Source organism: Anarrhichthys ocellatus, unplaced genomic scaffold (assembly GCF_004355925.1).
Source record: "Anarrhichthys ocellatus isolate YVR2014 unplaced genomic scaffold, GSC_Weel_1.0 scaffold17, whole genome shotgun sequence".
Taxonomy (NCBI): Eukaryota; Metazoa; Chordata; class Actinopteri; order Perciformes; family Anarhichadidae; genus Anarrhichthys; species Anarrhichthys ocellatus.
The window spans coordinates 1827014-1854833 of NW_022280047.1; the positions used below are offsets into that span (position 1 = coordinate 1827014).

Sequence of the window (27820 nt, forward strand, 5' to 3'; positions counted from 1 at the left end):
TGTGTGTGTGTGTGTGTGTGTGTGTGTGTGTGTGTGTGTGTGTGTGTGTGTGTTTTATTGTCGGCATTGAGTCCTGAAGGTTATAGAGCACATTCTTCCATCCCTTCATGGTTGTTATGGAAACAGCCAGAGGAAGCAGAATGGAAAACAGCGTTTTTGAAAAGGACCTTTTAATCGGCCATGGACTCGTAGCAGTGATTATGCGTGTTTTACTAAAGTCTTCCACGAGCTCCCCTCCTCTCAGAAAATGCAGTGAGATTTTATTTTTTCTCTCTTTTCTTTTGGGGCCCAGAAATGTGGCTCATACCCAGAAAGACCTCACAAACTGTTGTGAGTGCGTCGGGGCCTACGGGTCGCCGTGTGACATCATCAGCTACAGCGGTGTGGAAGAACGTCGCATCCTAAATGGAGTTGTTATGGCGCTGCAGCGTCAGAGTGCTTGTGCCATCTTGTAGGCGACGTTTAAAAAGTAAATAAACTGCAATTTAAACTCTCACAGGATCAGTGGAGCAACAAAGGCTGAACAAACCAAACATAAGTATCAGAAAATAAGATAACTGATTTTGCTGATCAATTAGCTTCAGTACACGGAGTACAACAAGAAAAATGTATTGTCAATAAAACAAAAGAAAGTCAAGCTTTGAAGGCAAAATCCAATCACGAAACAATCAAAAACAGCTTTGCGTGATGTTCTTGGCTCATGTTATTATACCTAATGGTGTTAATGTGTTTTTACCTTCTCTGTCTGTTATCAGTAAAACATAGGATGCAACAGGTTGAGAGGACGTGCAAAGCCTTAATTTCTTTAGGACAGCCGTTGTCATTGAAGAAACCAGACTAAACTCCATTCACAGCTCCTCCATGCAACTTTTTTTCTCTTTGGGGGCTTTGATTTTGTTTCGTTTTTTCCCAAAAAAACAAGAAGTTTTGATATTGTATTAGAGTGATGTCATTAGGTACAAATAGGTAAAATAACTGGGCAATCTGAGAGCAACAAATTCATCTTGAGTTCCAGAAATACACTTGAAATGTGGCTAATCGTGTGTTCCGGAGAGGTGTGAGCCGGTGATGATGAATGACTCTATTTTCAGGATCGTTTTATTTGGCGGGAACGAGGACCTGGATGCAGAGCAGCGGGACAGCCAGCTGGTAGTGTGTGTGTGTGTGTGTGTGTGTGTGTGTGTGTGTGTGTGTGTTGCTGTACGTCCACTCATCAGTGGTGTGAAGGCCGCTCCATCTTTTCGTCTGTCCTTCCTGCCACGCAGTATAGATCTGATTGTCATAATCCCCCCTGAGCCTTAGCATACATGCCCTCGCACAAACTAGAAATTGGCAAATGAAATGCAGCAGCATGTCGGCCACACCCCTCTCCGATGTGGCGTGTGGCGTAGCCGTGGTAACTGGTGTGCTGGGGGTCCTGTCGGTGGTTCATTGATAACATGGCGCTATGTTGAAGGACAACCTAGGCGGGAAAAAGACAGATTTGGAGGTGAGAAAAAAAGCTGACTGGCGGGGCATCTGTGATCCAGCTGGAGTCCCAGCTCCGTCTGTCATTCTGTATCAGTGCTTTCAAACGGGCTGTGAGGCGTGTAAAGAAGTCAACGTGTTGTCATTGTGTCTCTGTAATCGGTGATATCTTTTGACGCGGTCTCGACGGTTGGCAACATCAAAAGTGTTCAAGGTAGTCTCGTTCCACTTTTTGATCTTCTGTCACCATAGCCTTTAAAGTTTTGCCTCCAGCGACGGTGCAACATCATCAACAATACTTATGCTTGAAGTATTTGTCAATGCAGTCATTACATGCAGTCTCGGCTGTGCAGTAAGTGTTGTTTCTCATCACACGTTGGGCCTCACGCAAGAATATGTTGGTGTTCCTGTATAAGGAGTTTATAGCAGCAGATTAATGTCGATGGTTCTGGAGGGAGGCGTCCACATCATTTTGTTCACATTAGTCCAGCTACCCCTTCTGGAGCACCTGCTCAGTTCAAAAATAAAACCCAAACTGGCCCAAAAAAAACACATCAAGGTTTTAGTTTCAATGAATGTTGACATTGATGAGTTTCATGGACATAAAATAACATTTGGAAGTCTGCATCCGTTCTGTTTATGACAAAATGGATGCAAAGCGAATAAACGATTGATGGTGCTGCAAGATTATTCTTTTTTTATTTCTTGGGGCATGTTAGTGTTGCAGAATCATTTTTTATTTACTGTTTTTTTTAAATATTTTTTTAATCTGCGACGCTTCAGGCTGAATGAGGATAAATCCTGATTAATTAGAAAATAAAACCTGGAGGAATTTCACAAATGGCTGGATGTTAAACACAATTAACCTCAGAAGAGAAGACACATTTGTAAGCAGAGTTTCACAAGTCGTGGAAACAATGTTGAGAATTGAACGTGGCCTCTTCAAAAGAGCATAATGTTGAGGCCTGGAGGTCAGACTGTGACATATGTGACACACGAGAGAACGGCACCGTCACCCCCGTGCCCTGCAGCTGCAGGTTGACTTCCCTCTTGTTCTTCTGCTTGGTTTAGAAAAAGGAACCTCGCGGTGTTATAGTTTCTTTCTCTCACTTTGTTCACACGCTTCCCTTTTCCATCTCACCTCTTCTTTTCTCGGTGTGTATGTAGTTGTGGAAGGAGAAGAGGAGGAGCAGGTTCACTGAGTTTGTGGAAGAAATACACAAAATCTAAAAAAGAATGAATCCAAACCACAGGTGGCATTTTTATAATCGAGGCATTGACATGAATTCTGAAAACAAATTATTCCCAAATCAAAAATAATTAGATGATTCTGGCCTTCTAGTACTTCTCTGTGTTTTAGTATTTACAATAATGTTTTTGCTTCATGACTACAACTTATGAAAATGGCACTTTTGCATTGTTAATTTAATTTATTTCTTACTGCATGCAACGTGTACTGTTGCTTTAAAATGTAGACGATCCACCCTGCATTATTTCCATCGGTGAGTTTTATCAAAACGTTCCACAGCTTTCTGAAACAGAAGAAATTCATTTTTTCCAACTTTGTTGCATGCAAACAATGACTGCATCAAGGCCATCTGTAAATGTGTATTTTGTTTCTATTAAAGGAGCTCAAAATTAAAGCTATAAAAGGGGTCAAAGTATGACGGAAAACTTTCAATCTAACCCTGAAAACAGACAACGCAATCAGTCTGAAATGATTGTGCATAACTCTCTCTCACCCTTTCACCTTTGACCTCTGACTTGTCACTTTTTTCCTTTTGTGTGATCATCAGGATGGGGGCTTCAGACAACATTTACAAAGGCCGCAGTACGTTCATGGAAGAGCTCACCGAAGCCTCGGAGATCATTTTTCGCGCAACCGAACGTTCATTAGTCATCCTCGATGAACTGGGACGGGGAACGAGCACCCACGATGGGATCGCCATCGCCTATGCCACCCTGGAGTACTTCATCAGAGATGTAAGTGTGTGTGTGTTTGTGAAAGGACACTCTGTACTGCTGACATGGGGGAAAAAACGACTTAAAGAGGGAAGAAATGGAGACGAGAAACGAGAGGGAAGGCACTGATGGGACTATTGAGTAACAATTAGTGTGATATACCTAATAGTTGAAATATACCCTGTTGTCAAACACACATATTCGTCTTGTTGCTGGATCTTGAAACCAGCCCAAATTAACCATCAAGCTAATGGCTTAAAGAGGTGTGTGTGTACGTGCGCACATGCACCTGTGCGTATGAGCTTGTGCGCTCTGCGGACTGCCGTGATGGTTTGTTTGGCAGAGAGAGAGGAAGACGAGGCTCCAGAGGGGTTTCGGCAGCAGAGCAGCTCTCGAAGACTGAGCAGAGTTGTGGATAATCTTGATCTATAATGTTAATAATGTGTTGGAGTGCAAGCTGCAATGGAAAAACGGAGAGAGAGAGAGAGAGAGAGAGAGAGCCCTAGTGTCAAGGTGTTCAAGACGTATGTTGTGCTGCGGCATGCCTCATTTGAAACTCATGAAACGCCCACATAATCGAGGCTGATGACAGGTTGTCCAATGTCCACTTTTGCACTCTCAATGGACCATGTGTGTCTGTAGGTGTCTGATCATATGTTTCCTGCTTATTTTCTGGAAGCCGTCGTTAAAATGATGCGTACGGAAAGCAGAAGTGTACAATCTTAGCCAGCAGCCGAGGCAGTGCTGGAGACATGTGGGGCTCTCCAGCTGCGAGTGCTTGGAATCGGTGTTCCTCCGAGTGTGTGTGTGTGTGTGTGTGTGTGTGTGTGTGTGTGTGTGTGTGTGTGTCTGTGTGTGTGTGTGTGTTCGTTCTGGTGGGATTATGTGTACTGGCGCAGTCAGGAGCCCCATTCGGTGTTGCACAATGTTGCGTATCTCCATTTTCAACAGACCAGTGGTACCCTGAGAGAACGAGAGGGGAGGGTGGTGTTTATCGGGGTAATCGATACCATTAGACATTGGCGAGTCAATCGTTGTCCCCTTGTAGAGAATTTACAGTACTTTGTGTTGAACAAACAATTAATGCCATGAGCACAGAACACCCATTATTACAGTTTGACTTGGGGTTGCGTGTTTGAGGTTGTGGCATCAATTAATACACACAGCTGTTCATTTTCTTAGCTATTTACACTTCTTCTGAATTTTGTATAGTGTAAAAACCGGTTCGTTCCCGTTAGATGTTTTCTAATTTGCCTGTCAAATAACACCATATAGATTTATACCTGCTGTTAGATATTATGTCAAAAATGTTAAACACACATTCAACAACATTACCCAGACAGTCTCTGTACACTTTGACAAGTCAGTAAAAAGAATCCCCAAAAGATGCACTAATCAAATCATTGTTCACAATTGATCAAATCACACATGTAATGTGAAAGGTATCACTTGCTGTAATGAACTATGCAGTACCCCTCAGCTCTATGGAGTCTTTTAGCCTATTTTGGGTCCTAGTTTTGGTTTTTGGGGGCTGCTCTTATCAACTTAATTTCCTGCAGCAGCTGGTGGACTAGCTGGAGAACATAATGAAGCAGCAAACGGACAAATGATTCTAAAGAGTTTGTGAAGACTAAAATAGGATGAATATAATAAATAAATCAAAGAATATCCCGTAATGATCTATTATTACCCATTATTTTTCTGCACGGTCACTTTTCATGTCAATTGACACGCAGTGTGTCCTGCAGTGACAGCGGAAGCCACTAAAAACACTGCCGCTTCTGTGACTTAACAGCCAAATATGAACAATGCAATTTTAAAGATTAGACAAATCCAACTTTTAATTATTGGATCCTGGAAGTGCTCGCTTCACCCGGAGGAAATCCTGCAGCTGCTGGTATTAGTGCCGTCAGGGCTGTCGCTTCTCTCGGGCCAAAGGATTTATCAACTCAGATGGTCCACGCCGACCTCAGGGAGCACAAAATGTAATCTCGCACTTGAGGAACTGTGAGCTACAAAAAAAAACATTGATTCTATATTCGCGGCCTCCTGGCAGTTGTGAAAGCATGAGGCAGAGGGTGCAGCTCAGTGACTGGTACCATTGATGGGTTTCTGGAGTTTTACCATTAAAGTATACGTACTCCACTGCTGCCTTCTGGATAATCAAAGCGTACAAGCTGCATCCAATCTGTGAGAGCTGGTATTTGTTTATTTTCTGTTTTCCAAGGCCTCAGTCAAAAAGGGTCCAAATTGCCCTGAGTTACCCCTGTTCAAATATAGACGAATAAACATTTATCTTTGAAAAGCTCCTTCCAGTTTTCATGTTTAGACAGTTCCACATTAATCTTTGGACAGAATCGTGGTTGTTATGTAATCCTGCTGGAAAACGTAGAATGAAAATGTGTAAGTAGCAGCTAATGCAGCTGCTGCTGGCAGGAGGAGGAAGCTCTCTAACTACCTGTTGTATAACAGCATTGATTTGTCAGAGAAGCCTTGCTATTAAAGGAAAGACAAACAAAAGAAGTTCTGCTGTGCTGAGGCCTCCTCGGTACAGGCCGACCCGCTCAGTCTTTCACGCTCCCTCCTCTTCCTCCTACTCGTCCTCCTCTCCTTCCTCCTCGCCAAACTCGACTGTTGGCGTCAAGAGTCAGACTGCTCCTCCTGTGGCTCGGTTGCCATGGTGATGAACCTTTCCCCCCCGCGGCACTCACCTGAGAGGTAGTTGATAATGTAGATGGCTTTCATAACACCACTCGATAAAAGAAACAGCCTTGACGCAGGAAGAGAAAATGAAACAGAAAATCAGGAAGGAGCGAGGACCACAAAAAAACAACTTCCGGTGAAATCACGACCGGCACACGACTCGGCTTCTAGCTGTGACCTCATGCTGTCCTCTTCTTTAGCCATTACTCACTGTCAGACTCACTCAGACTCTCACTTTTATTCACGCCAACAGCAGGTCCTGTATTTAGTTTCACACTAAGCTCATCACTAAACATCGCTCGCCGCTTGCATGCGACTGCATAATCTTTGTAATACTGCTCTGTAAAAAAAACTAAACAAACAGGCAGAATCAGTCCCAGCTTTACACTTGGACTCACTAGAACTCACTTTTGGCTGCACACTAATGGGTACATTTGCATCGCTCCACGTGGGCGTAAATGGTCTGATGTGCTCAAGCTGATGCACAAAGCTCCCGCGAAGACCCGGGTCTGCTCCACTGACTCTGCACTGCTCTCTTTCTGCTCTGTACTCGAATGCGGCACACAGAGGAGAATGCCAGTCAGTCTTTTCTCTCAACTCACTGTGATGGCATTCATTCCTTTGTCTTTTGTTCGAGCTATGGCAAGAACATTAATACGGCATCAAACAGCTATTTGCTTTACACGCTAGATACAGTGGAGCGATATCTACCTGAGCAGGGAATGAAGTCGCTCTCCCTCTGTGTGTGTGTTTGTACTGCTATTAGCCCCGTTAGCTGATAGCCCTCTCCATGTTGAGAGCTGTGTGGAGGCTGTCCCTCATTCATAGATATGCTCTGAGGAGATCGGGGGGAATTGAAACTCAAGGAGAACAGAAGGGAGAGGGAGAAGAAAGAAAAAACGTTGGCAAGCATGCATCAGAAGCACCTATATCATTTATATCTTTTATAGTAGATTATCAGTGTGTTTTCTTGCTAGATTCGTTGGTGGTATGCGGAGAAGACGGACCAGACGCCGAAACTATGTTGTTTTTTTCTGCCAATCCCCGTCCCCGTAGTTACAAAATGTTGGCTGTGCATGTTCAGCTGAAGCCCTGCAAAGGACCGTGTCTGATGGTGTGACATCACTTTCATTCATCATTTGTTCATTTACATTATGTGGCAATTGTCATAGTCATTTCATTCTGTGTTCTTTTTGTGACTGCAAATTATTGGTAAATAAACTTTTCCTACGTGATATTGCTTCTAGTAGAACTCAACGTTGAGTGATTTGTATGGGGCTGCTAGTAATGATTATTTTATCCATTAATCTGCTTATTTCTTTGCAAGATTTATTGATTAATTATTTTGTCTAAAACAATGTCAAATAGTAAAACATGCCCATTATAATTTCCCAGATTCCAGATGTCTTGCTGCTTATAGTGTTCGACCGAGAGTTAACAGCCCAGAGATATAAAATTTACAATCATATCAAATCCTCACACTTTGAGAAGCTAAAAGTATAAAATGTTCATCATATTCTGTGAACAATAATTTAAATCAAAATAAAAAAAATCAACTATTCGTTTCATCCCCTTGATTTGTGATTCTGACATGAATAAGGACAAGTTAGTCAGAAGTCTAAACAATAGTTCTCTTCATGCTGGCACGGACACGGGCACAGCTTGCCTGCTTTCTTCTCAGAACTTACTTTCTAACACTGACTGTTGTGTGACTGAAAAAGTGCAAGTTCTCTAAATCAAATTGTTAAATCTGTTCGGTGTCCTTTTTCCCACTTGTTGAATAACAAACAGAGAAGAGCATCCTGTTCCCACTAATTGGGATGAAATAAAATTGCCAAATTTGCCAATCCAATAAAACTCAAATTTCTACTCCAAACTCCGCTGATCAAAACCTCCATGAAGGCAAAAACTGACTGACCAACAAAAAACAACGTTGCAATATATATATACATCTGTTTTGTTTTTTATCATCTTATACCAGTTATCAAAAATGAGCAAACTAGGTGGAGGAGTGCATAATTATTTATACATATTTTTTAATCATCAAATTAAAACAAATTGTAAATTCAAGCAGTTTTCGCTTCTATTGCTACTTAGGTTTCCAGCTCTGCCCTGTGAAATAGATTACTATGCTGCATCAACTGACCATGAAACTTTATTGATTATACTTAATTAATGTCGCCTCAACATATAAAACGTTGTATATGTCCATGTTTGCTATTCTTACAGCTATATATCAAGGGATGCTGACCATTTAAAATATTATTCTTTACTTGCATAGTCATGCCAGTAGGTCTACTTCCCTTAGAATAGTTGGCCAATTAAAATATGTTAACAGTCATAGTAATCATTTGACCATATATAACTGCTGCACCACGACCAGCAGATTTTTTTCAGGGGCGGGGACATAATTGGACAATTGACATTCGTTTCTAAAAGGCCAGTGTATCATTTTTCCCTCCGAAAGTGCCCTTAAGCGCTGGTCTATGTCGGCATCCTAAACAGTCAGTCCTACAAACAAGAGACACAGTATCATCTAAAGGAAAGGCCATCACCTGCGCACCTGTCACTGACCCTGACTCAGATCACTTAGGCCAGGGAGAGAACGAGATTGACTCGCAGCCAAAGTCAAAGGTCTGGTGACACACACACACACACACACACACACAGCATCTCAGCGAGAGCCTTGTTCGTTGTGAGGCGAGAGAACAGAGGGTGTTGACTTGAGTCGGAATTAGATTTGTGTCTAATTGGATAGAGAGAAGGGACAAGACAGAGAGACGACAATAGTGGTGTTGACCCCTCCGGCCTTTTTCCTCGGGATCAGATCACCGGGTGGAAAGCACACTTGCATGTGCACATACACTTTGACAACGCATCTCTACAGGTGTACAGTGAAACTGACACCAATTTGAGACGTATTACAGGAGAGGAGGAGGTGGACGAGGTGACACAATGCAGGGAAAGTGTTATCCACGGGCATGTGGCCGATCGGCAGTCATGTCTGTCAGACATGCTGTTTCTATTTGAACCTGCATATCAAGTGAGCCGAACACACAGCCTGTCCCATCTGGACAGGCCTCCTTAATGTCTGAGCGCTCCAAGAATCTGTTTATAAACATGCAGCACATTTCAGCTTACATTAGGAGTGGATATTTATAGATATTTCTGCTTTTTCAAGTCCCAGACTCAACCCCAATCTTATGTTTTCGTCTATATCATAATCATCTTGGAGGATTGGGAAATTTAAAATCACACACACCATTAAACCTGGATCATATCTCAACAGACAATCACTAGGCCTTCAGTAACGTTTCTTCTAGGGCTCCAGCTAGTTTTTTATTTCCCAATCAATTAACGTAACTTCACCAATTTTTTAATTAACATCGGATCAAATGACGAGGTGTTGCTTGTATAGGCAAACCGGCAGAGAATTATCAATTGACCCTTCAGTTCCCCACCAGCCTACGGAGACGTTTAATGTCTTTCAGCTCATTGTTTTGTTATTCTAGCCTGCAGAGTTAGTGTTTAGGGTCAGTCTCACACAATCGCCAACCTCCGGTTCTGAAAAGTGAAGCCAATATGGAAGTGTCCTGAACTTGCAATCTTCCTAATAGCCAGCAGGGGGCGACTCTACTTGTTTCAAAAATAAGTCTGTTCGTATAGAAGTCTATGAGGAAATGACTCTATTTCTGACTTGATTTATTACCTCAGGAAACATTGTAAACATGAGTTTATGTTCTCAATCTCTAGTTTCAAGTCTTCAATACTAGTAATACATTTAGGAAATTAAGGTTTATTTAGAGTCAGAGAGACCATAAAACAGGGTTTGTTTTAGGGAGGGGCTGCCTTGTGATTGTGCTGTCCCGTCCTAAAGTATACAACTTTAACCCTTTCACAGTGTGTTATCAGTTCATGAAAGTTAATTGTAGCATTTTGGTTGGCTAAAAATGTCTTTTTCAGCGTGTTCTTAGCTCCACCCTCTCAAACTCAAGGCTTCAAACGGCAGTCCACGAACCAATAAGTGACGTCAAGTTGACTATGTCTACTTCCTGTACGGGCTATGGTTTCACAGCTCTCATCAGCGTTGTTTCATACTAAAGCAGTCAGATGTTTTCAGTTAAATATCTCTGATAAACAAACTGTACAGACAAGACGAAAGAAAAATTCAGGTTTATTTAATTGAACTGCAAAGAATGTTTTTAAACTGCTTATTAACTCAAACCCACTCTATAGATATGGATGTGCAAGATCATAGATTCTGGCACCAGCTGATTGTTTTTACATAATTCAAACAATTATCTGATCATCAAAATTGCCCCCGATGAATTTTCTGGTTGCTGACTAAACGATTAATTGATTAATTGTTTCAGCACTGACATCAGGTTGTCACGCTCTGCAGAACACGGCTGTCACCTCACCCAGGGTGGTTTGGTAATGAGCTGCCATTAGCGCCTAATCAGCACATTATCAAGGAAGCACGCTCTGCTTTTTTTTTTACCTTTCGGTGTAGGTGGACAGGAATGATTGAAGTAGCTTATGTGTGTGTGTGTGTGTTTGTATGTGCGGCCATACAGGTGTGCAGGTCTGTGTGTCTTTATTTAAGGCATGTGGGAGTCACCATGCACGTCTCTTTCAGAGGGAGGTATTACTAGTGACGGGTGACCTTTCTAAGACCGAGCGCGTTCTGCAGCCGCCTGTCTGCTGCGATGATGTAAAACACGAGAGCTCACACACTCTTTGCTATCGATACTGTCATCATCAGACATAGTGTTTATTGATACTAACCTTGAAATATTTAATCCAGCTTTATTTCATCAATACTGTATGTATGCGTTTGCTCTGGTGGGTAATATCCACAAAGCTCAGCACACTGCAGGGTACGGAGGCAGTTAAGTAACTCTGGGCCAAAGTACGGTAGCTGTAGATGCTCTTTGTTATTCCAGAGACAACTTTTGCTTAGTTGTGGTAACACAGACGGTGTTACATAATGCAACATTTGTTATGATACCTACCATTTGGTATATGTGTCACTTTATCTCCTTTATCTTTCTGTTGTTTTTTTCCCGCCTACTTCTCTTTTTTGTTATAAGGCTGAAGAAATAATATAATTATTATTTACAGAGAAGAAAAGAAACACATTTAGTAGAATTGAATCAAGATCTCAATGTTTACTATACATAATAATTATATTGTTGTTGTACTTTTTAAGGCTTTTTTTATATTCTCATGGCTTTGCAGATTTTTCTTTTTTCTCATGGCATAACAGTGTCTGTCTGTTGGCTGGTCCACCTTTTGAAGTATCTCAACACTCATTGGAGGGACGGCCATGAGGTTTTGAACACGCATTCATGGGCCCCAGAGGATGTATCCCATTGACTTTGCTGACTTTTCCTCCACTGCCACCAGCAGGTCAAAGCTTCCACTTATCCACTGAAATATCACAGTGGTCGCCATGATTAATATAAATCCACATATACTTATGATCCCTTGAAACAGACTACATGCTCACGTTGCATAATCATTTTGTGCAGCTGAATTTTGTTTTTCATTATCTCCTGCCCTAGTTCTTATCTGGCGGCCCCTAAGAGTCATCTCATGACCCCTTGTTGGGATCCCGAACCCCAGGTTGAAAACCACTAACTTGTGTCAAGACATTTCCGTTTGTAGGCCGAGTGGCGTGGATCAATCCTGTTAAAGCAGGCGTTGGTTGAATGGAGATAAACAGTCGTGTGGAGAGCAAAAGAGGTGGAACGCATTGACCGAAATGCAATCTGGGAACCTACCATCTGATAACCATGTAAGCTTTTGATCGGTTTAAAATTTGCTTGTAAACTGGCCAATTGTGAAACAATCCGGTCGTACATGTCGTCTCTCAGCTCTAACTCCGGTCTCGCAATGAGCAGCGCATGCAAAAGGAAAGTCTTGGCCCAGATATCCGCCGGCTACACCGGATCCACAGAAAATGTAGCCCCTTGCCCCCAGAGGCTCATCCGTCGTCAGATTGATACCCGATGGGTTCCGAAGACTGGATGGGAGGGCATGTAGTTTAAGAAAGACCGTTATGTCCTCCTCAAGATGAACTGTAATAACTGATGCTGTCATCAGGTCAAAAATATTTTCATATTTATTGCAATATATAAAGCAACTACAAGTAACTTTCATTTTGTGTGATTAGTGTTTTCCAGAGTCCTTTTAGAAAGACCTCAAGCAAAGTGTTTACTTATGGAGGTCATATAGAGGCACCAGTATTAAACTGTTTCATAACCAGTTAAAAGTTCCTCACAGTGACTTTAATAAACATACTAAAACTAATGACATTCCCATCAGCCTTAGGTGTACTTTGTGCTAATTAGCAGATATTAGCATGCTGACATGCTAAAGCGTTACATGCTAACATTACCTTACACTTCAGCATGTAAGCATCGTTATTGAGAGCACGAGCCTCACAGAGCCACTAGCATGGCTTTAGATTGTTAGGTTTGTTTATTTTGTGTTAATGACTTCACCTTGTTTATGAGTGTTTCTGTTTCATCGCTGCGTTTTATGGGACCTTGGCTCATTGATTTTCATACGTGATCATTATTCAATCAACAGGACCTCTCTGACTCCTTGTTGATGAAATGCAATAAGCATCCGGGTGTGTTCAACAGATGGATATGACAAGTACAACGCCAGTGCCTTAACGTTTACTGCAGTTTTGATATGATTTTCTTGCCTGCATTTTGTGCACACTGCGATCAGATCGTATTTTTTTTCACAGGCACTCTGCAAAGCTGGTGAGTAGGTGGGAAGGTGGTAGATCTATTGTCAGAAAAAAAAAAAACATAGCAGGTGGAGGGTCACCACGAGCGATGTTACTGTACAGCCTGTACTTACTTTTCTTACTTTTACCCACCAGAGAGACGTCTCCGACTGTCGGAGACAACAGAAGTGACGAGTTTCTCTGGCAGGCTGCTATAGAGCAGCGACTGCTTCCTATAGCCGCGCTGGATATTTTCTCACCAATGTCCACACAATGTACAGATCGTATCCACACCTGGCTGACCTGCAGTTTTCCTGATCCTTAACATCTAGAAAAGCCTAGCACACACAGTCTCTGGCAGCTTTTTCGACCTGGCATCAAAATGTTAACACTTCTTTCTCCTCCTTCCTCTTCTTAGGTGAAAGCCCTCACCCTGTTTGTGACCCATTACCCTCCTCTGTGTGAGCTGGAGCGGGCGTATCCTGAACATGTGTCCAACTACCACATGGCTTTCCTACTCAATGAACCTGACATCGCCGCTGACACTGACGGTATGTCTGTGTGAGCATATGAAAATGCTTTTTTGGGGGTTTGATTGTTGCCTTGCTGGTCAATCTAGAACAATCTTACTTTGGCAATTTGTAAATCATCATCTCTTGGCAGTTGGATATTTTAATGTATCGACGTGTATATGTGTGTGTATGTGTGTGTGTGTGTGTGTGTGTGTGTGTGTGTGTGTGTGTGTGTGTATATGGTGACAGATGGAGAGGTTGAGCCAGAGTTCATCACTTTCCTCTACCAGTTAACTGAAGGAGCTGCAGGGCGGAGCTACGGCCTGAATGTCGCCCGATTGGCTGACATCCCAGACCACATACTACACACTGCTGCACGCAAAGCCAGAGAGCTGGAGAGCACGGTCAACGCCAGGAGGTACAGTGAACACGCATGTTACCCTGTGACCATTACTTAAAGGGGCACATAACTCATTTTACACACAAAGATCAGTTTGCTAGTCATGGGCAGCACAACTGTGAGAAACATTTGTACGATATATTCTGTGGCTCTCCAGAACTTAGAACGTAAAGCCTGCGTTACAAACAACAAAAGTTGGGAAAGATGTGGGAGTTTACCTGGCAGGAAGGGCCCAAGTGTGGGCATACAGACTGAAAACAGCGCTGCGTTAACACAACACAAAGGGGCTGTGTTGTTTGGGGTGTGTTTCTTAGGGTGCCGCTAAGACAGTGAATTCCAGGAAGTCCAGATTGAGTAACGGATCTGTGAATTTGAAGGCTCATCAGGCGCCAAAACACTGCACAGCAATTAGTTATGCAATTATTTGATCTTTCGCAAGGTAAACAGTAGAAACATATGCTGTTGACGTTACAAAGTAAACTGCCACAATGCAACGTCAACAAATACATGGTAAATATAGAGCCTGGTTCAGATGTTTTGCTAGGCGACCCTGTTTTTTTAGTTTTTTTTTGCCAGAGCCCTTTGCATTGACGCTGTTTTGACGGACTGGCCTCATTCAAATGAATCGGGGCTGAGTTTTTCACTCCGGTCTGAATGCAGCTTATTACATAAACACTATCCAGATGCATTGTTGGAAATGCAGGATGTTTGTGGAGCTTGACCTATTAAAGACTAGGAGTCAGACTACGTCGGCCTCTGCTGCTTTCATTTTTTGTTTACTTTTTTAATCCGTCTCTCACAAATCCAATACTTTATGGAAGTTTAATACTTAAATCCTGGAGTATTCCTTTAAACCTTCTCATCGATGAAAAAAATTCAGTTCCTGTGCCTTTGGAGAGTTTCTTGAACGCTTTTCAATATAGCTGGTGTGTAGTGTGCACTGCCAATATCTACTTTCAGTTAGCTGTGTTCGTGGTGCAATATTCCTTCAGCAGAATATTTTAATTGTTTTGATTTTAAATTAATGTTTTCGTAATTTGTTGTAATCCAATTGTAATGAATATAAATGTGCTGGTATTGCTAATTAAAACCAAATTGAGTACATTTTGTCAAACTTTTGTCATATATTTTCTTCCAATTGGGTCCAAATCATGTTTTCCCTTGGCTAATTGAATTTTCCAAGCATTAAGAGGAATGCACGAGCGCACACTAATAGGGAACGCAGGAGAAAATCTATATTTTTAAAATGCTGACGTAGACAAGGTTTTTCTATTAGGATGAATCACACGCTGCCAGGCACAGGTGTCCCGCTTACGATTGAGTTAGGAAGCTGAATACGGCAAATTCTCAGTCTCGTCCCGTCAAAGCGCCAGCGTATTGCACTTTCTCCAAATACGGTCTTCCATCTCTGTAAATTCGTACGCCGCATCTCCTCGCTCTGTAACAGACAGCCTGCTGGGAGTTGAGTGCTGCTTAAGCCTCTTCCTAAGTAATCCTCACCATATGAAATATCTGTCAGCACGCACATGCAGGCACGCACACACAAACAAACACACAGCCATACCTCTCTGTCAATGTAATCCTTCCTATATGAAATGTTTGTCTTTTGTTGGAGGGAAGCCATGCTGAGCACACAATAATCGCACACAGAGGAATTGAGCTGCTGGTCGGAGGTTAACAACAAGGATTTCATTTCACACAAGGATATACAATATGTACAATATTTAATTTAAAAACATTTCTGTGTCTTTATCTGTAGGAAGAAGAAGAAACTTCTGTCAGATCTTTTGAGCATCTCGGACAGATCGTCCCTCACGGAGTGGCTGCAGTCAAACTCTTGACATCGCCGCAACAGTAGTCAACGCCATGAAGAGGAGAGAACCCAGCCATCAGTGGAAGAAGAACATACAAGGCAGAAGTAAAAACGTGTTCCAGAGAGGACTCATCATTGATTGGAGTAGAGTGGTTGTTGCTGCTCTCTTTGCTAGTGAGTGTGTGTGAGAAAAGGATTTAACTCAGGTTTTGTCTCTCACCATCGTCTGTACTGTAACCTAATTGTCAGGATATCAATTAATACCAGCTGATCTAGATTTGACCTATACCAGGCTGTATGTGGCTCAAGTGTGTTTGGTTATTAAACGAGGAAAAGAAAAGACAAACTTGTCACACCTGCTGTCCTTTGATCTTAAAAGAGAACTCCACTGATGGAGCATTTAGCACGTCTATAGTATCGACAATAAAATAAAAAATCATGCATTCTTTACTCTGCGCATCCTTCTTCATGTTACTATGTGGATACCTACATTACCCACAATGCAAATAGGCCGCTGACAATTTGGTTGGCGATCTGGGTGTTATGCTAGTAGCGGCTAGTCTCTTTAAGTCTCTAGCCTGTAAAGATCACATCTTTCTCCACAGTTCCTGTTTTTATTATTTTTATTTCCAAACTTGGTTTTCAGCCCTGACCGACGTTGCCTCAAGTGACATCGCATAAGGCGTTTTTTTCAGCTCCCTCTGGTGGCTCAAATTACATTAGTCATTTTTAGCTTTTATCCAAAGCGACTTACAATAAGTGTATTCAACATAGGTATTCAAGAGAACTACTAGTCACCAGAAGTCATAAGTGCATCTCCTTGTTTAAACGAGCATCTAAGAGCATAAACCAAAGCCAACGTACAGTGCGGAAACAAACAAATACAATAAGTGCAACAAACTACTACGAATACAATAAGTGCTACAAACTAGTAGTTGCGAGCAAATAACAGAACCCAGAGATGTTGTGTAGAGCGAGAAGAGAAGGGGGCCCAGGACTGAACCTGGTGGAACCCCCGTAGTCAGCATGCGTGGTTCCGACACGGCCCCCCTCCACATCACCTGGTAGGATCGAGCTGTCAGGATGCAAACAGGGAGAGTGCAGAGCCTGAGACGCCCATCCCCTCGAGGGTGGAGAGGAGGATCTGGTGGTTCACAATGTCAAACGCCGCAGACAGGTCCAGGAGAATCAGGACAGAGGAGAGAGAGAGTTAGCGCTCGTGGCGTGAAGCGACTGTCACCGCAAGGAGGGCTGTCTCAGTCGAGTGACCCACTTTGAACCCGGACTGTTGGGGGTCCAAGAGGCTGTTCTGGTGGAGATAGGTTTTATACAACTCTTTTCACATATAAAGCCATACTCTCCTTTAAACAAGCCTGAAGGAAACAGATTGTGACATGAAGAGGCTTTAAATTGTAGACCTCGGGGTTTTGTGAAAAGGTTGAATGTTATATTGATCTTTTTTTTTCTTGTATGTTCTCTGTGATGCAACGCTATTAATGATGCAGAAACAAATCACATTTGCCACTGAGAAAATATGCATTACATCTCTAACTCTCACTCCCTCTCAAAGACACACACACACACACACACACACACACACACACACACACACACACACACAACCAACTCATGCTCCGCCTTTAATTCCGCCGAGAGCGAGAGAGAGAGAGAGAGAGAGAGAGAGAGAGAGAGAGAATTACACTTTATCCGGTCTGTGATTCTGTCACTTGAGGGTTCTCTCCTTTGTGAACGACACGCCTCTCGCTTTGTTTGTTTGTTTATAGTAGCGTGTATTTTTTTATTTATTTTTGTCGAGTAGCATGGATTTATTTTAGTGCTTGTGGGACTCGGACGTCTTTACTATGAGTTCCTCTGCAGAAGCGCTCCCGTCAGCGGGGCAACTTTTTGGTGCGCCGCGGCACCGCTAAGCCGCGCGTCTCTCGGTGGGGAAAGTTCACACGCAACCCCCCCCGGGCGAACATAGACTCGCGGTGAAAGCTCCGCTCGTCCCACTCTTTACCCCCCCTCTCGTCCAAACCGTGCGGCAAAAAATGCAGAAGAGCGTCCGCTACAACGAAGGGCACGCGCTGTTTCTGTCGGCGGTCGCGCGTAAAGAGGGGACCAAGCGCGGCTACCTGAGCAAGAAGACGGCGGAGAACAGCCGGTGGCACGAGAAGTTCTTCGCCCTCTACCAGAATATACTGTTCTACTCCGAGAACGAGCAGAGCGCGAGACCTGCCGGGATTTACCTGTTGGAAGGATGCACCTGCGAGCGCTCACCGGCGCCCAAGATGTCCACCACTGGGAAGGAAGCGCTGGAGAAACAGGTGAGAGTTTTAAAAGAGCGGGGGGATGAATGTTCCCACATCTAATCTGAACTAAACTAAACTTCCCCAAAATCTGCCCGAAGAACACTATGCATTATATTTATGCATATAACATCATTGTGGCGCAGCCACTGATTGTATAGTAATATCACAAATAATGTTGCTTTATAGTGAGATAAATATCAAGCTAATATGTTGTGTTCTTCATACAACCCATGGTATCCACAGAGGTTTGTACTGACTTTCGCTTTTTTGTTCAACTTTTTCAAAGTCCCCATAATCACGTGCAAATTGTCGTTGCGCTCAAACTGACGCACATGTTACAGTAAAAAAGAAAGAAGAAAAAAAAAAGAGCAAGTGGCTCGTGCAGCATCAGACTGAACTGGCTGCAGCAGCTCAGCCTCTTGTTTCAGCAAGTCCTGCAGTGTCAAGTGCATCATCCCCTGAGCAGCAGGTGATCAGCCCCCAAAGATAGAGATGCGCAGGCTGGTACAAGAGTTAGATTTCCCACTTCCTAATAAAAAAATAATGATATTAAATCAGGTCCTTTCACATTCATTTATTTCTCTCTTTTACTCTTTCGGATAGTTTTTTCTCTCTCTCTGAGGTCATGAAATCTGCTACAACATGAGTGTAAACCTGATAGTCTTTTCATCACAAACCTAGTCCAGTTATTCTGAACACCACCTCATGTGGATCAATCAGAGAAGGTCGACATTTCCTCTTAGTTCAAAGTCAAATTTATTTAGAGTCTGACAGTGGGAAGCAACTGGTTCTTTCCAGGCATTTAACCTCATGCAAGCTTTAAAATTGAAGAACACATTTTCATTCTACACCATATATACTTATCACATGCATATTTAATATTGTCTTGATTCAGCACTGCGATGAATCTACATCATCTTTACATTCAATGAAATATAAATTCCCAGGATGCCATGTTTTTATGGCTGTAACATTACGTCGAATATACTCACGTCTGGTGCTTCATATAGTTACTGCAGTGTGGCATATTTAGTGTCCTTAGAAATCTTGCGATCTGAATTGCTATTTAAAGAAAAGCTCTGTTGGTTTAAGTAGTGCATGTTTGTGCAACTCTGAATTGTAATAATAGACCCACTGCTGAATCCTGCAGTGCTGAAAAAGGTCAGAGCTTCTTGACTTTAAAGCAGTGTCAATATGTTTTTGGGCGAATCTGTCGGTGCCTGCGCTCCTGGAAGTTGCCTCGGCATTGTTGCACCAACAGGGAGGTCTTGTTGCTAGGAAACATTTGAATTACCTTTTGCACATGCATTTCATTGAGAAAACATGCATTTATCATCACTCCCGTCAATCAAAGAACAGATCTTTGTAATAGTAAAAAAAACAACATACCTCTACTTTGTGAAAGTAATCACAGAGAAAACAGAATCCTTTCTGTGTCTGATCCCAGTTTTCAGGTGGCCTCAGGGAATGGGTGCATGTGTGTGCACAGGCATCATGCGTGTGAGTTGGGGGGGGGGGGGATTCACACTGGAGAGCGTGTTGACTTTTTTTTTTGAGCAAGTATTAGAAAGATACTAAGTGCATGCACAATTAGGTCAGAAATAGCCACAAATCATCATCACTCGGACAATATCCATCCCCACCAAAGCCCTCCTGCACACACTGTCTCTTTAAATGTACAGTATGCGTAAAGACAATTCATTCCAGATGTATGCAAATGGAGCAAAGGCTCTAGGAGAGCCAGAAGAAGTGTGGTTTCAATCAAGTCATTAGTGAAGCAAGACGAGCGTGTCTTTATCTCCGTTATTGAGTTGTTATTATCAATGATGAAAGGAAGATCACTCTCTCTGTTTGAGGTCAAAATTACATGTGATTAATACCACTACCACATCGGTACTGATGTAAGCCTTAAAACCTGTCTCTTCTGATGTTTCCTCGAGCTTGGCAATTTCCCTTTTCGCTCGCGCCGACTGTCGCACTCTCTCCCAATCTGTCTCACTCTCACACTACAGCTGTGATGTTTAATTAGGGTTATTAACAATCTGCCCTCAGCTGAAACCTTGTCTGCTGCAATCTAACTGTTTAACTACGTAGCCATGCAAACAGGACGCCAGAAACCAACGTGGACGCTGACATTTCTAACTGGGTTATGAGGCTGTGTGTGTGTGTGTGTGTGTGTGTGTGTTTCTAGATGATCAAGGCTCGATCAATGAGAATTTCATTCTGATCCTACAGGTTTTTCTTCCCCGTGCGAGTGTGTGGTGTAGGATAAAGTGAGAGAAGGCCTCCCATCTTTCCATCAGTTGCTCTTGCTCTCACTCTCTTTCTGTGCAGTAGAGTGAGTCTGCCAGCAACCTGCAGTATCACACCCCCACAGTGAGCCACAATGCAACCACGCAAATAACACACATCTACTCTCTCTCTCTCTCTCGTACTCTCAGATAGACACAAACCCTTCAAATAATACGGAGAGCAGTCGCACTAGTTTGAACAGCGACTGTGGATGTGCATTGCCGATGTGAACGTGTGTGTGTGTAAAAGGATAGTGGATTTAGCTGTGTTTAATTGTCAATTACATTTTCACCTGGAATCATTCTCAAAAGTCTCATGAACGCCATGAGCACATTTCTTCAAATTTGCCCACCTGGACTAAAGGTTCAACTGATTAGAATTTGATGGTAAAAAGTCACTGTGACATCACAAAACACTTTTTGGGCCATACCTCAAGAATTCATTTGCTAATTATGACAATTTCTCACAAATGTCTGATGCGACAAAATGTTCAAGGGATAACATTTTGGACAGACATGGATGTAAACTGTAACTTGACTGGTCGGTGGTCATCCACACAGACCAGGGCAGAAACTTTGAGCCCTGTGTCTTCGCTGCTATTAGTGACAAACTGGGCTTGTACAAAAAAACATGACATACAATTTTCTATTATCAGAATTTATCAGTTGGCTCCTCTGGTGAGGAAAGGTGTCGGATTGTTGTTTTCAAAAAGCTGAAAGGGCTTGGTTTAACAACTGCATGGCTCAGAATGCACAGCAAATAATGTAACAGTAAAGGCATTAGGGGTGGTTGTGGTTTGGTTGATATAGCAGAGGTAGGTAGAGCAGGCCGACTTACCAAAACACATCACCAACTTATATCTTTTCTTTTTAAGGAGTGGAGTAATGTACCTGCTGTTTTTATAATTGTGATGATTTTCTGTGTGTTCACGTTGCACAGGTGTTTGCGCTGCGTTTATTCTCCATCACATGGTTCCATCCACCCTGGTGTCATTTTTTTTTAACAACATTGTGCACTCCTTTTTGTGGTTTAAAAAAAAAAAAGAGAAGATGAGACATCCACTTGTTTATTTTTTTTGACAGTGCCTCTAGCAGCCATAGTAGAAGCTTCTAAGTGTAGCCAGATTTGTGTGTATACTGCAGCAAAACATTTTATTCCCTGCCATGTTTATGATTCATGTATGACGGCATTACATGTGTAAAATAATCAAAACTAGCCCGACTCATTTTTTGAAGAGGAATCAAAAAGTTTATTGCGGTTAGGCCTGGTGTTTTCTAAAATGTCCTGTTTTCCAAAATGCTATTATTTGCTGAAGTATTTTCATTTTCGTTGAGTTTTCTGAAATGTTGACTTTTGCACCTCAGAGCAAACGGTACTTGGACTTAATGGATGCTTAACTGTCAGCGTAAATAGGAACTAGGAAATGAGGAATATTTTTCAGGTGTTTTCTTCCAAGACGTGGATGCCTATTATGTTCCGGTGTTTCGTGTTTACAGAATTTAAGGCTCTGTATTGGCATCAAGGCTGTTTGGAAAAGGGATGGACAAATTAGCTGTTACGGTTGTTAAGAGATCTGTGACCTTCCCTCCATCCTTGCGTAATACACATGGTTGTAGTGAAGTGGGATGGAAACTTTCATCCAAAACTTAAAGCTCGGGAGAGATATCATAGGTTATTTCAATCCTGTGTGATCCGACTGCATTATCTTGTATAAAGTGTGTTTATAGGGTTCTTTTCAGCAGTCTCCTTCCTCATTACACTTCATGCAAGAAAAGGTGGGGTGACACTTTTGAGTTGAAGTGTCAGTGCTGACTTCCTGATGCAGGTGTGTCTGTGTGTATATGTGCGTGTGTGTAATTATGTTCTGGCTCTAAACCCCCCTCTCAGAGCCTCGCATTTGTCTGCATCAAGGGACCAATTGTTCCCATATTACTGAAGTCTGATCGGCTTCCCTCCGCAGGCTGCGTTTCATTTCCCTCTTAAATCGTCTGCCAAAGGTTTGAACCATTATGGACCTCATCAGTGTCGGATCAAAATTGTGAGATTCTTGTCTTAAAATCTGTCTCTTGTGTTTGAAATGCTGCACTAATCAAATTACGGAGGACAACGAGCGGTGGATCTTACTTCCAAGAAAACCCTCCTGGCCCAACAAGCTTGTATTTCTTAGCACGTACTTCCTGCTCTATCATCATAATATGAATGCGTTGCACCGTAGTGATCAGTTGGCCAAGCTGAATTTGGCAGGCCTAAAAATTGTTTTTAAAACTTGTCAGTCACCACACTGCCTCAGGGCAGGCAGAGGAGAGGCGAGAATTAGTTTGGGATAAGTACGTATTTCATCACATCTCCTCCTGAACAGGTGCTGCACTGTTCATAAGGACGCCCTGAGTGATATAAAGCTCTCGGGGCGTCAGGATCTTCAGTGGTGTTATTGTTCTTGCTGGAGCTGCTCCCATCTATATATGCTCCTCCTTTCATCAGCTACAGGTGCTGATGTGGAGTGGTGGCAGAGAGACACACACACACACACACACACACACACACACACACAGAAGAGAGCATAAAATAAACTTTAGCATCAGGTAATGGGATTGCCAAGTAGTTTCATGTATGTTTGTTGTGTTTGTCTGTGCCGAGTTTATGAGCACTGTATTTTACAGGATCAGATTAGGCACACTGACAATTCTCAAGAATATAGTAAAACAGATTTACGGCGTGTTTAGACCCTTCAACTGTTGCACTGTGGGAGTCGTAGAGCAAACTCCAATCCAGCATCCATTGCATTATTGCTCCTGGCGATGGAGTGACTGTAAAGCAACAAATGTGTAAGATGGGAGAAAGAGCTTGATGATAGCTATATATTGCATGGGTGTATAAATGTTTTTTTTAATATGATTTATCGAGAGTAGGACGACGGCAGCGAAAGTGAACAGAGGAGGAGGGGACTAATCTGTTTAATCTCCAGATAAATAGACAGGTAATCCCTGATCAGAGTGTTCTGAGGCAGCCACAACAGTTATTGGTTTACATATATACAGTGTGTGTATGTGTGTGAGTAGTGTGTATGTGCGTTATAGATAGAGACGGCCCCATACTTTGTTATAAGAACTTCTTGGGAGGAAGTGAACAGCATGGAGGGCGATGAGCTCACCATCCCTACATGTGGTTCTATTGTAGTATCTCATGTTCTGTTTTCTTCTATTCTTTTTAAGGGAAAAAGACCATGCTGTATATACTCCCCCACACACAAACACACGCACACACACATAAAGGGTTTATCCAGTTTATGGATTGTATCAGCTCCCTCTGAAGTCCCACTACACACACATGAATCTGGTCTCCTCTCTGCTGTATTTCTCTGTAATGGTAGTTATCACCCTGCGGGTCTTAGGATCAGTGTGAAGTCCCTGCCTCACCACAGCATTGCAAAGGTGGAGACGCATTATACATCAGCATCCAGTGGAGCCCATTCTATTAAAACGGCTTGTTAATGATTCCCCCCCCCCCCCTTCCTGCTTTGTAATTAACACGTATGGATCTATAGAATAGGATTCGACAAAAACTCATGTCACATGTAAAGTGCATTGGGTTATTTGTATGAAACATTTCAATGAATTTGTTAACAGTTATTTTCACGCTTTTATTTAAATAACCATGCTAGCGGTTTGCTAGCGGTATGTTTTAGCCCATTTACTGTTCCACAAATGATGTACACTTCATATGCATCTCGGTTAATCATTTGCAAACTGCCGTGAAATGTGGCTTAGAAGTGTGATTTTTGTCTTCTCCTTTCTGTTCTATTCAGCTCTTGGTTTCTATTCGTTAAAGTAAGATATAGTAATAGCAGATATTGGAAACTTGCTAAAGCTCTACAATCCATTACAATGAACATCGAGTCTGTAGTATTTTTGTCAAAGTTATAATCATGAGGGTATGGAGTGCTAACTTTTCAAATCCATTAACACAACGAAAACAAAACATTGAAAACATTAAATTCAAACTATGTTCAATGTGATGAATTAACTTGTTTTCTTGTGAGACTGTTTAGTATGTGGTCAGTATGTCCAAATAACGCCTGTTTGGAAAGTTGCTGTGATCGTTTTCTGAGATGTGTGGGAGCAGCTGGTGGGGCGTTGAGCATTCCTTAGTCTGCTGGTACAATCATAATTAATGGTTTAGTGGGCAGTATGCAGTACACACAGATCTAGTATGTAGTATGTATACGGTAATATGCAGTACGTCAGTATGCGATTTCGAACACAGCATGTGCATGCTTTGCTTGACTGTCATATTCCTCATCAGTTAAAGGCAGGTTTGGTAATCTTCAAAAACATTTTAGATATTTTTATTGATATTCTCATTACATCTTGACAGCAATCAATATATGAAATGCTCTGCCAAAAAAAAAGAAGAAAAAAATTCCGTATCTGTGGCGCAGCACTGTAATAAGCCCGCCCAATCATTTCATTCGGACCAAAATAAAGATCATTTTGGGGGAGTGGCTTAGGAGGGAAGCCCGAATGGACGTGCTGTCAGTGTTGCAGACTTGGCGAATTACTCGCTTAATTTAGCAACTTTTGGGGCTAGTGCTGCTTGCTACTTTCATTGGAAGCGAGTTGGCAACACTGTGCTGGCTTTTTTGGTTGAATGATTTCTAAAATCTTGCTAGTTTCTCAAGATCACCAACCCCACCTTTGATTGACATCCCAGCATAGCTCCACCCAACTTCCAGCAGACGAGAGGTCAGCCAGAGAACGCCTTTGAAAGTGTACAGGGTCTTTACACAGACTGCTCTATGTAACTGTACATTTTCTTCATTGTTATTCAGCCTTTCAGTACTCTGTGTGTATTTAGTCCACTGGGGATAACACCTTTAACACTTTCAGCATCCACGCCTCTTTCTACCCATTGAAGTGAACAACAGCAAAGCAGTAACATGCCAGTCGCTATAAAAGGCTGAAAGTGAGAGTCGAGGTCCATCTGTAGTACTGTACAACACAACTTGGGCTCTCATCAGTGCAGATACCAAAGCAGACAGCAGTGCTGTGTCATTCGTTGCTATTCCAGTCCCCCAGTCATCAGTGGATCCCGACATTCTGTCATCACTGCTTTTAAATTATTTATAACACATTAGTATTTCTGGATCCCCCAGCCATCGTTTGCTTGATGAATCTATCACCACCAAGTCCAGTTTCATCTTTGACTCTTTAATCTTTAATAAAGAAAAAGTATTTCATCAAAGCGCCGCCATGAATCGCAGAGTGCGTGTGGTAGGTTTTAATATCCTAACATTCAGTCTCTGTCGGGCAGTGAAAAGTAGTCTCACTCCTCACCTCTGTTCTCTCAACAGGCAGTTTTATATGACTGACCCAAAATTGCTTCTGAATAGGAAAATGTCCCTGCATTGTGCCCGTGTCTTGCTCAGTGGTGGTAAACACACTCCTTTGTGTTACACTGTCAGTTTCAGTCTCATTTTTTGTAAAAGCTTTTCCTCAGATCAGGCAAAAAAAGGTGATTGATAAATTGGTCGTCGGTGATGTGAAGAGAATAAAAGAGTCTCCGTTTCTTTGTTTCTTTTGCTTTTCCTCTCTGCCATTACTTATTTAAATGAAATCTCTCACAGTACAGTGAAGGCCCTGAAGGGATGGAGGGTACAGTTGAGCTGATTTGAAGGGAGAGCAAGCCGGTAGTCCTGACCGGTACTGTAGAGTTGGGAAGCTGCGTGTTCACAGCTCAGAGAGAGAAGGACCTCTTACTGCTTTTGCTGTGTTGCTCTTCGACTAACGATGACACAGTACAGTGTTACAATGTATTTCATTGCACTGCATTGTTAATGCTTTCAATGCCATGAGGTCCAGCGTGATGTAAAATCAGCTATAAAGGATGTGATACCATTAAACTTTAACGATTGCCTGGGGCCAATTGGGTCACCGCTGCACCAAATAGTAGGAGTATACAGCAGGGGTAAAACAGAATATATATACAAGTGGGATAAAAATATGAAGCTAATTTGACTCATTTAAACACTGAGAACTTTAAAGTTAAGCTGATGTATAATAAACGGGACATTGAAAGGGGATTTTTTTTGTTTCTCACATTCAGTGTCTCTCACCAAAACACAGTGTGCATCCGCGGAGTCTAACTAACCAGTGCAAAAGTTTTATGAGGAAGGACTTGTATTTGAACTCTCTAAATATTTAAAATTGTGCATTGTTTAAATCCATGTTGACTAGCTTGCCATCTTCTTCACTGCCTTTGTGTGCACATTGCTACGCTCTTTTGCATCCTCCAACAGAACAAGGGCACTTAAAAAAAGCTCTATAGCTATAATAGTGCTCCACAGGACATAATGACAATATGCTTCACATAGAAAGATCTGACGTACAAAACATACGATCACATGATGCATTATCAGAGATTCAACCACTTTAATATTTGCTTCGTAGTAACATGTACTGGTTCAGTAATATTAATGAAATATTACACTGCTAAGGTCAGTCTGCCTCCATAATGACTGCTTTTATATGCTACTACAACAATTTCCCCCACCATTGAGCATGAAATAGCACTACAGTCGCTTTCATTATCATCCTCGTATATGTGATAATACTGACCGTGACATCTGTGTGATCAAAGCAATCATGTGAATCATGGCCTGATAAGATGATTGTGTGTATTCACTGTAATAGGGCAGATATATTGCAAACCCTGACATATAATGTGCACTGTAAACATCGATAACCATTGACGACATCACTTCTGTAATCTAAAATATGCAGATAGCAAAGGCTCAGAATATCCATCTGGATCTCAGAATTTGCAAGATTGTTTCACTTTCACTACTTAATGCTGCCTCCTTCTCACATCTAAAATTGCAGGATGGATCAATAAAAGCACTAAATGAAGAGAGCCAGCGCTAAAAAGCAGAAAATGGAAATGCAATACACGGTGGACGCGTCAGATATTGCATTGCCATGGAAATGTTATCTTGTTAGGCGGTGACACAATTTATGAAATATATAAGAAATATTATGTAACTGCTCTCTCTCTCTTGTCCCTGCTCTGTCTCTCTCTTTCTGTCTGTCAAAGACTGTTAGAGCACAGATTATTGTTGATGTAATAAAATCCAGCCAGCCAGTGAATCGAAACGACAGTTATGGCAGGGCTTTGAGGATGGAGATGGAGGAAGGTCTCTGAGTGTGTGTGTGTGTGTGTGTTCCTATCAGTGACTCGGTGACACTCTCCCCAGCCTATCTCCACTGTAGGGGCTGAAGCTCGTCCATCCTCCTGCAGGGTAAACGTCTCTCCTCTGGACTCAGTTTGGTTCACCGAACCCTTACTGAGAGAGACACAAAGAGAGTATGAAGGGATGTGGGGATGGAGGAGGAGTGGGTGTGGGTTTTCGACAACAAGAGAAGTGAGGATGCTGGTCGAGCGGGGCAGAGGAGGCGGAGTGGGATGATAGGTGAAGTGCAAAGAGAGAGAGAGGGAATGGAGGAAGAGAGAGGTGGTTGGATGATGAGAAGAGAGGAGGAGGAGAGAGAAAGTCCATGCAGAGCTCAGTCTTCTCTGACTAAGAATAGCAGCTCTTCTGGTAACCCAGTGCCCCAGGAC

The 27820-nt window shown here is 42.3% G+C and overlaps 2 protein-coding genes across 5 annotated transcripts in view; both read left to right on the top strand.

Annotated features, from left to right (window-relative positions):
- msh3 (mutS homolog 3 (E. coli)) overlaps positions 1-16098 on the top strand; it is a 35244-nt gene extending 19146 nt beyond the window's left edge. Inside the window, exons 17-20 of the mRNA XM_031856677.1 lie at positions 3264-3450; positions 13296-13428; positions 13639-13807; positions 15549-16098. Of these exons, the coding sequence (XP_031712537.1) occupies positions 3264-3450; positions 13296-13428; positions 13639-13807; positions 15549-15630 (571 nt within the window). The 3' untranslated portion in view covers positions 15631-16098. The remainder of the gene's footprint in view (positions 1-3263; positions 3451-13295; positions 13429-13638; positions 13808-15548) is intronic.
- Positions 16099-17252: 1154 nt separating this feature from the next.
- The window catches only part of rasgrf2b (Ras protein-specific guanine nucleotide-releasing factor 2b), a 39739-nt gene continuing 29171 nt past the window's right edge, over positions 17253-27820 (top strand). Inside the window, exon 1 of one of the 4 annotated variants that reach the window (XM_031856320.1) lies at positions 17253-17929. In XM_031856320.1, coding sequence (XP_031712180.1) covers positions 17654-17929 — 276 coding nt within the window. In that variant the 5' untranslated portion in view covers positions 17253-17653. The remainder of the gene's footprint in view (positions 17930-27820) is intronic. The other 3 variants (XM_031856318.1, XM_031856316.1, XM_031856317.1) reach the window with 3 other exon arrangements.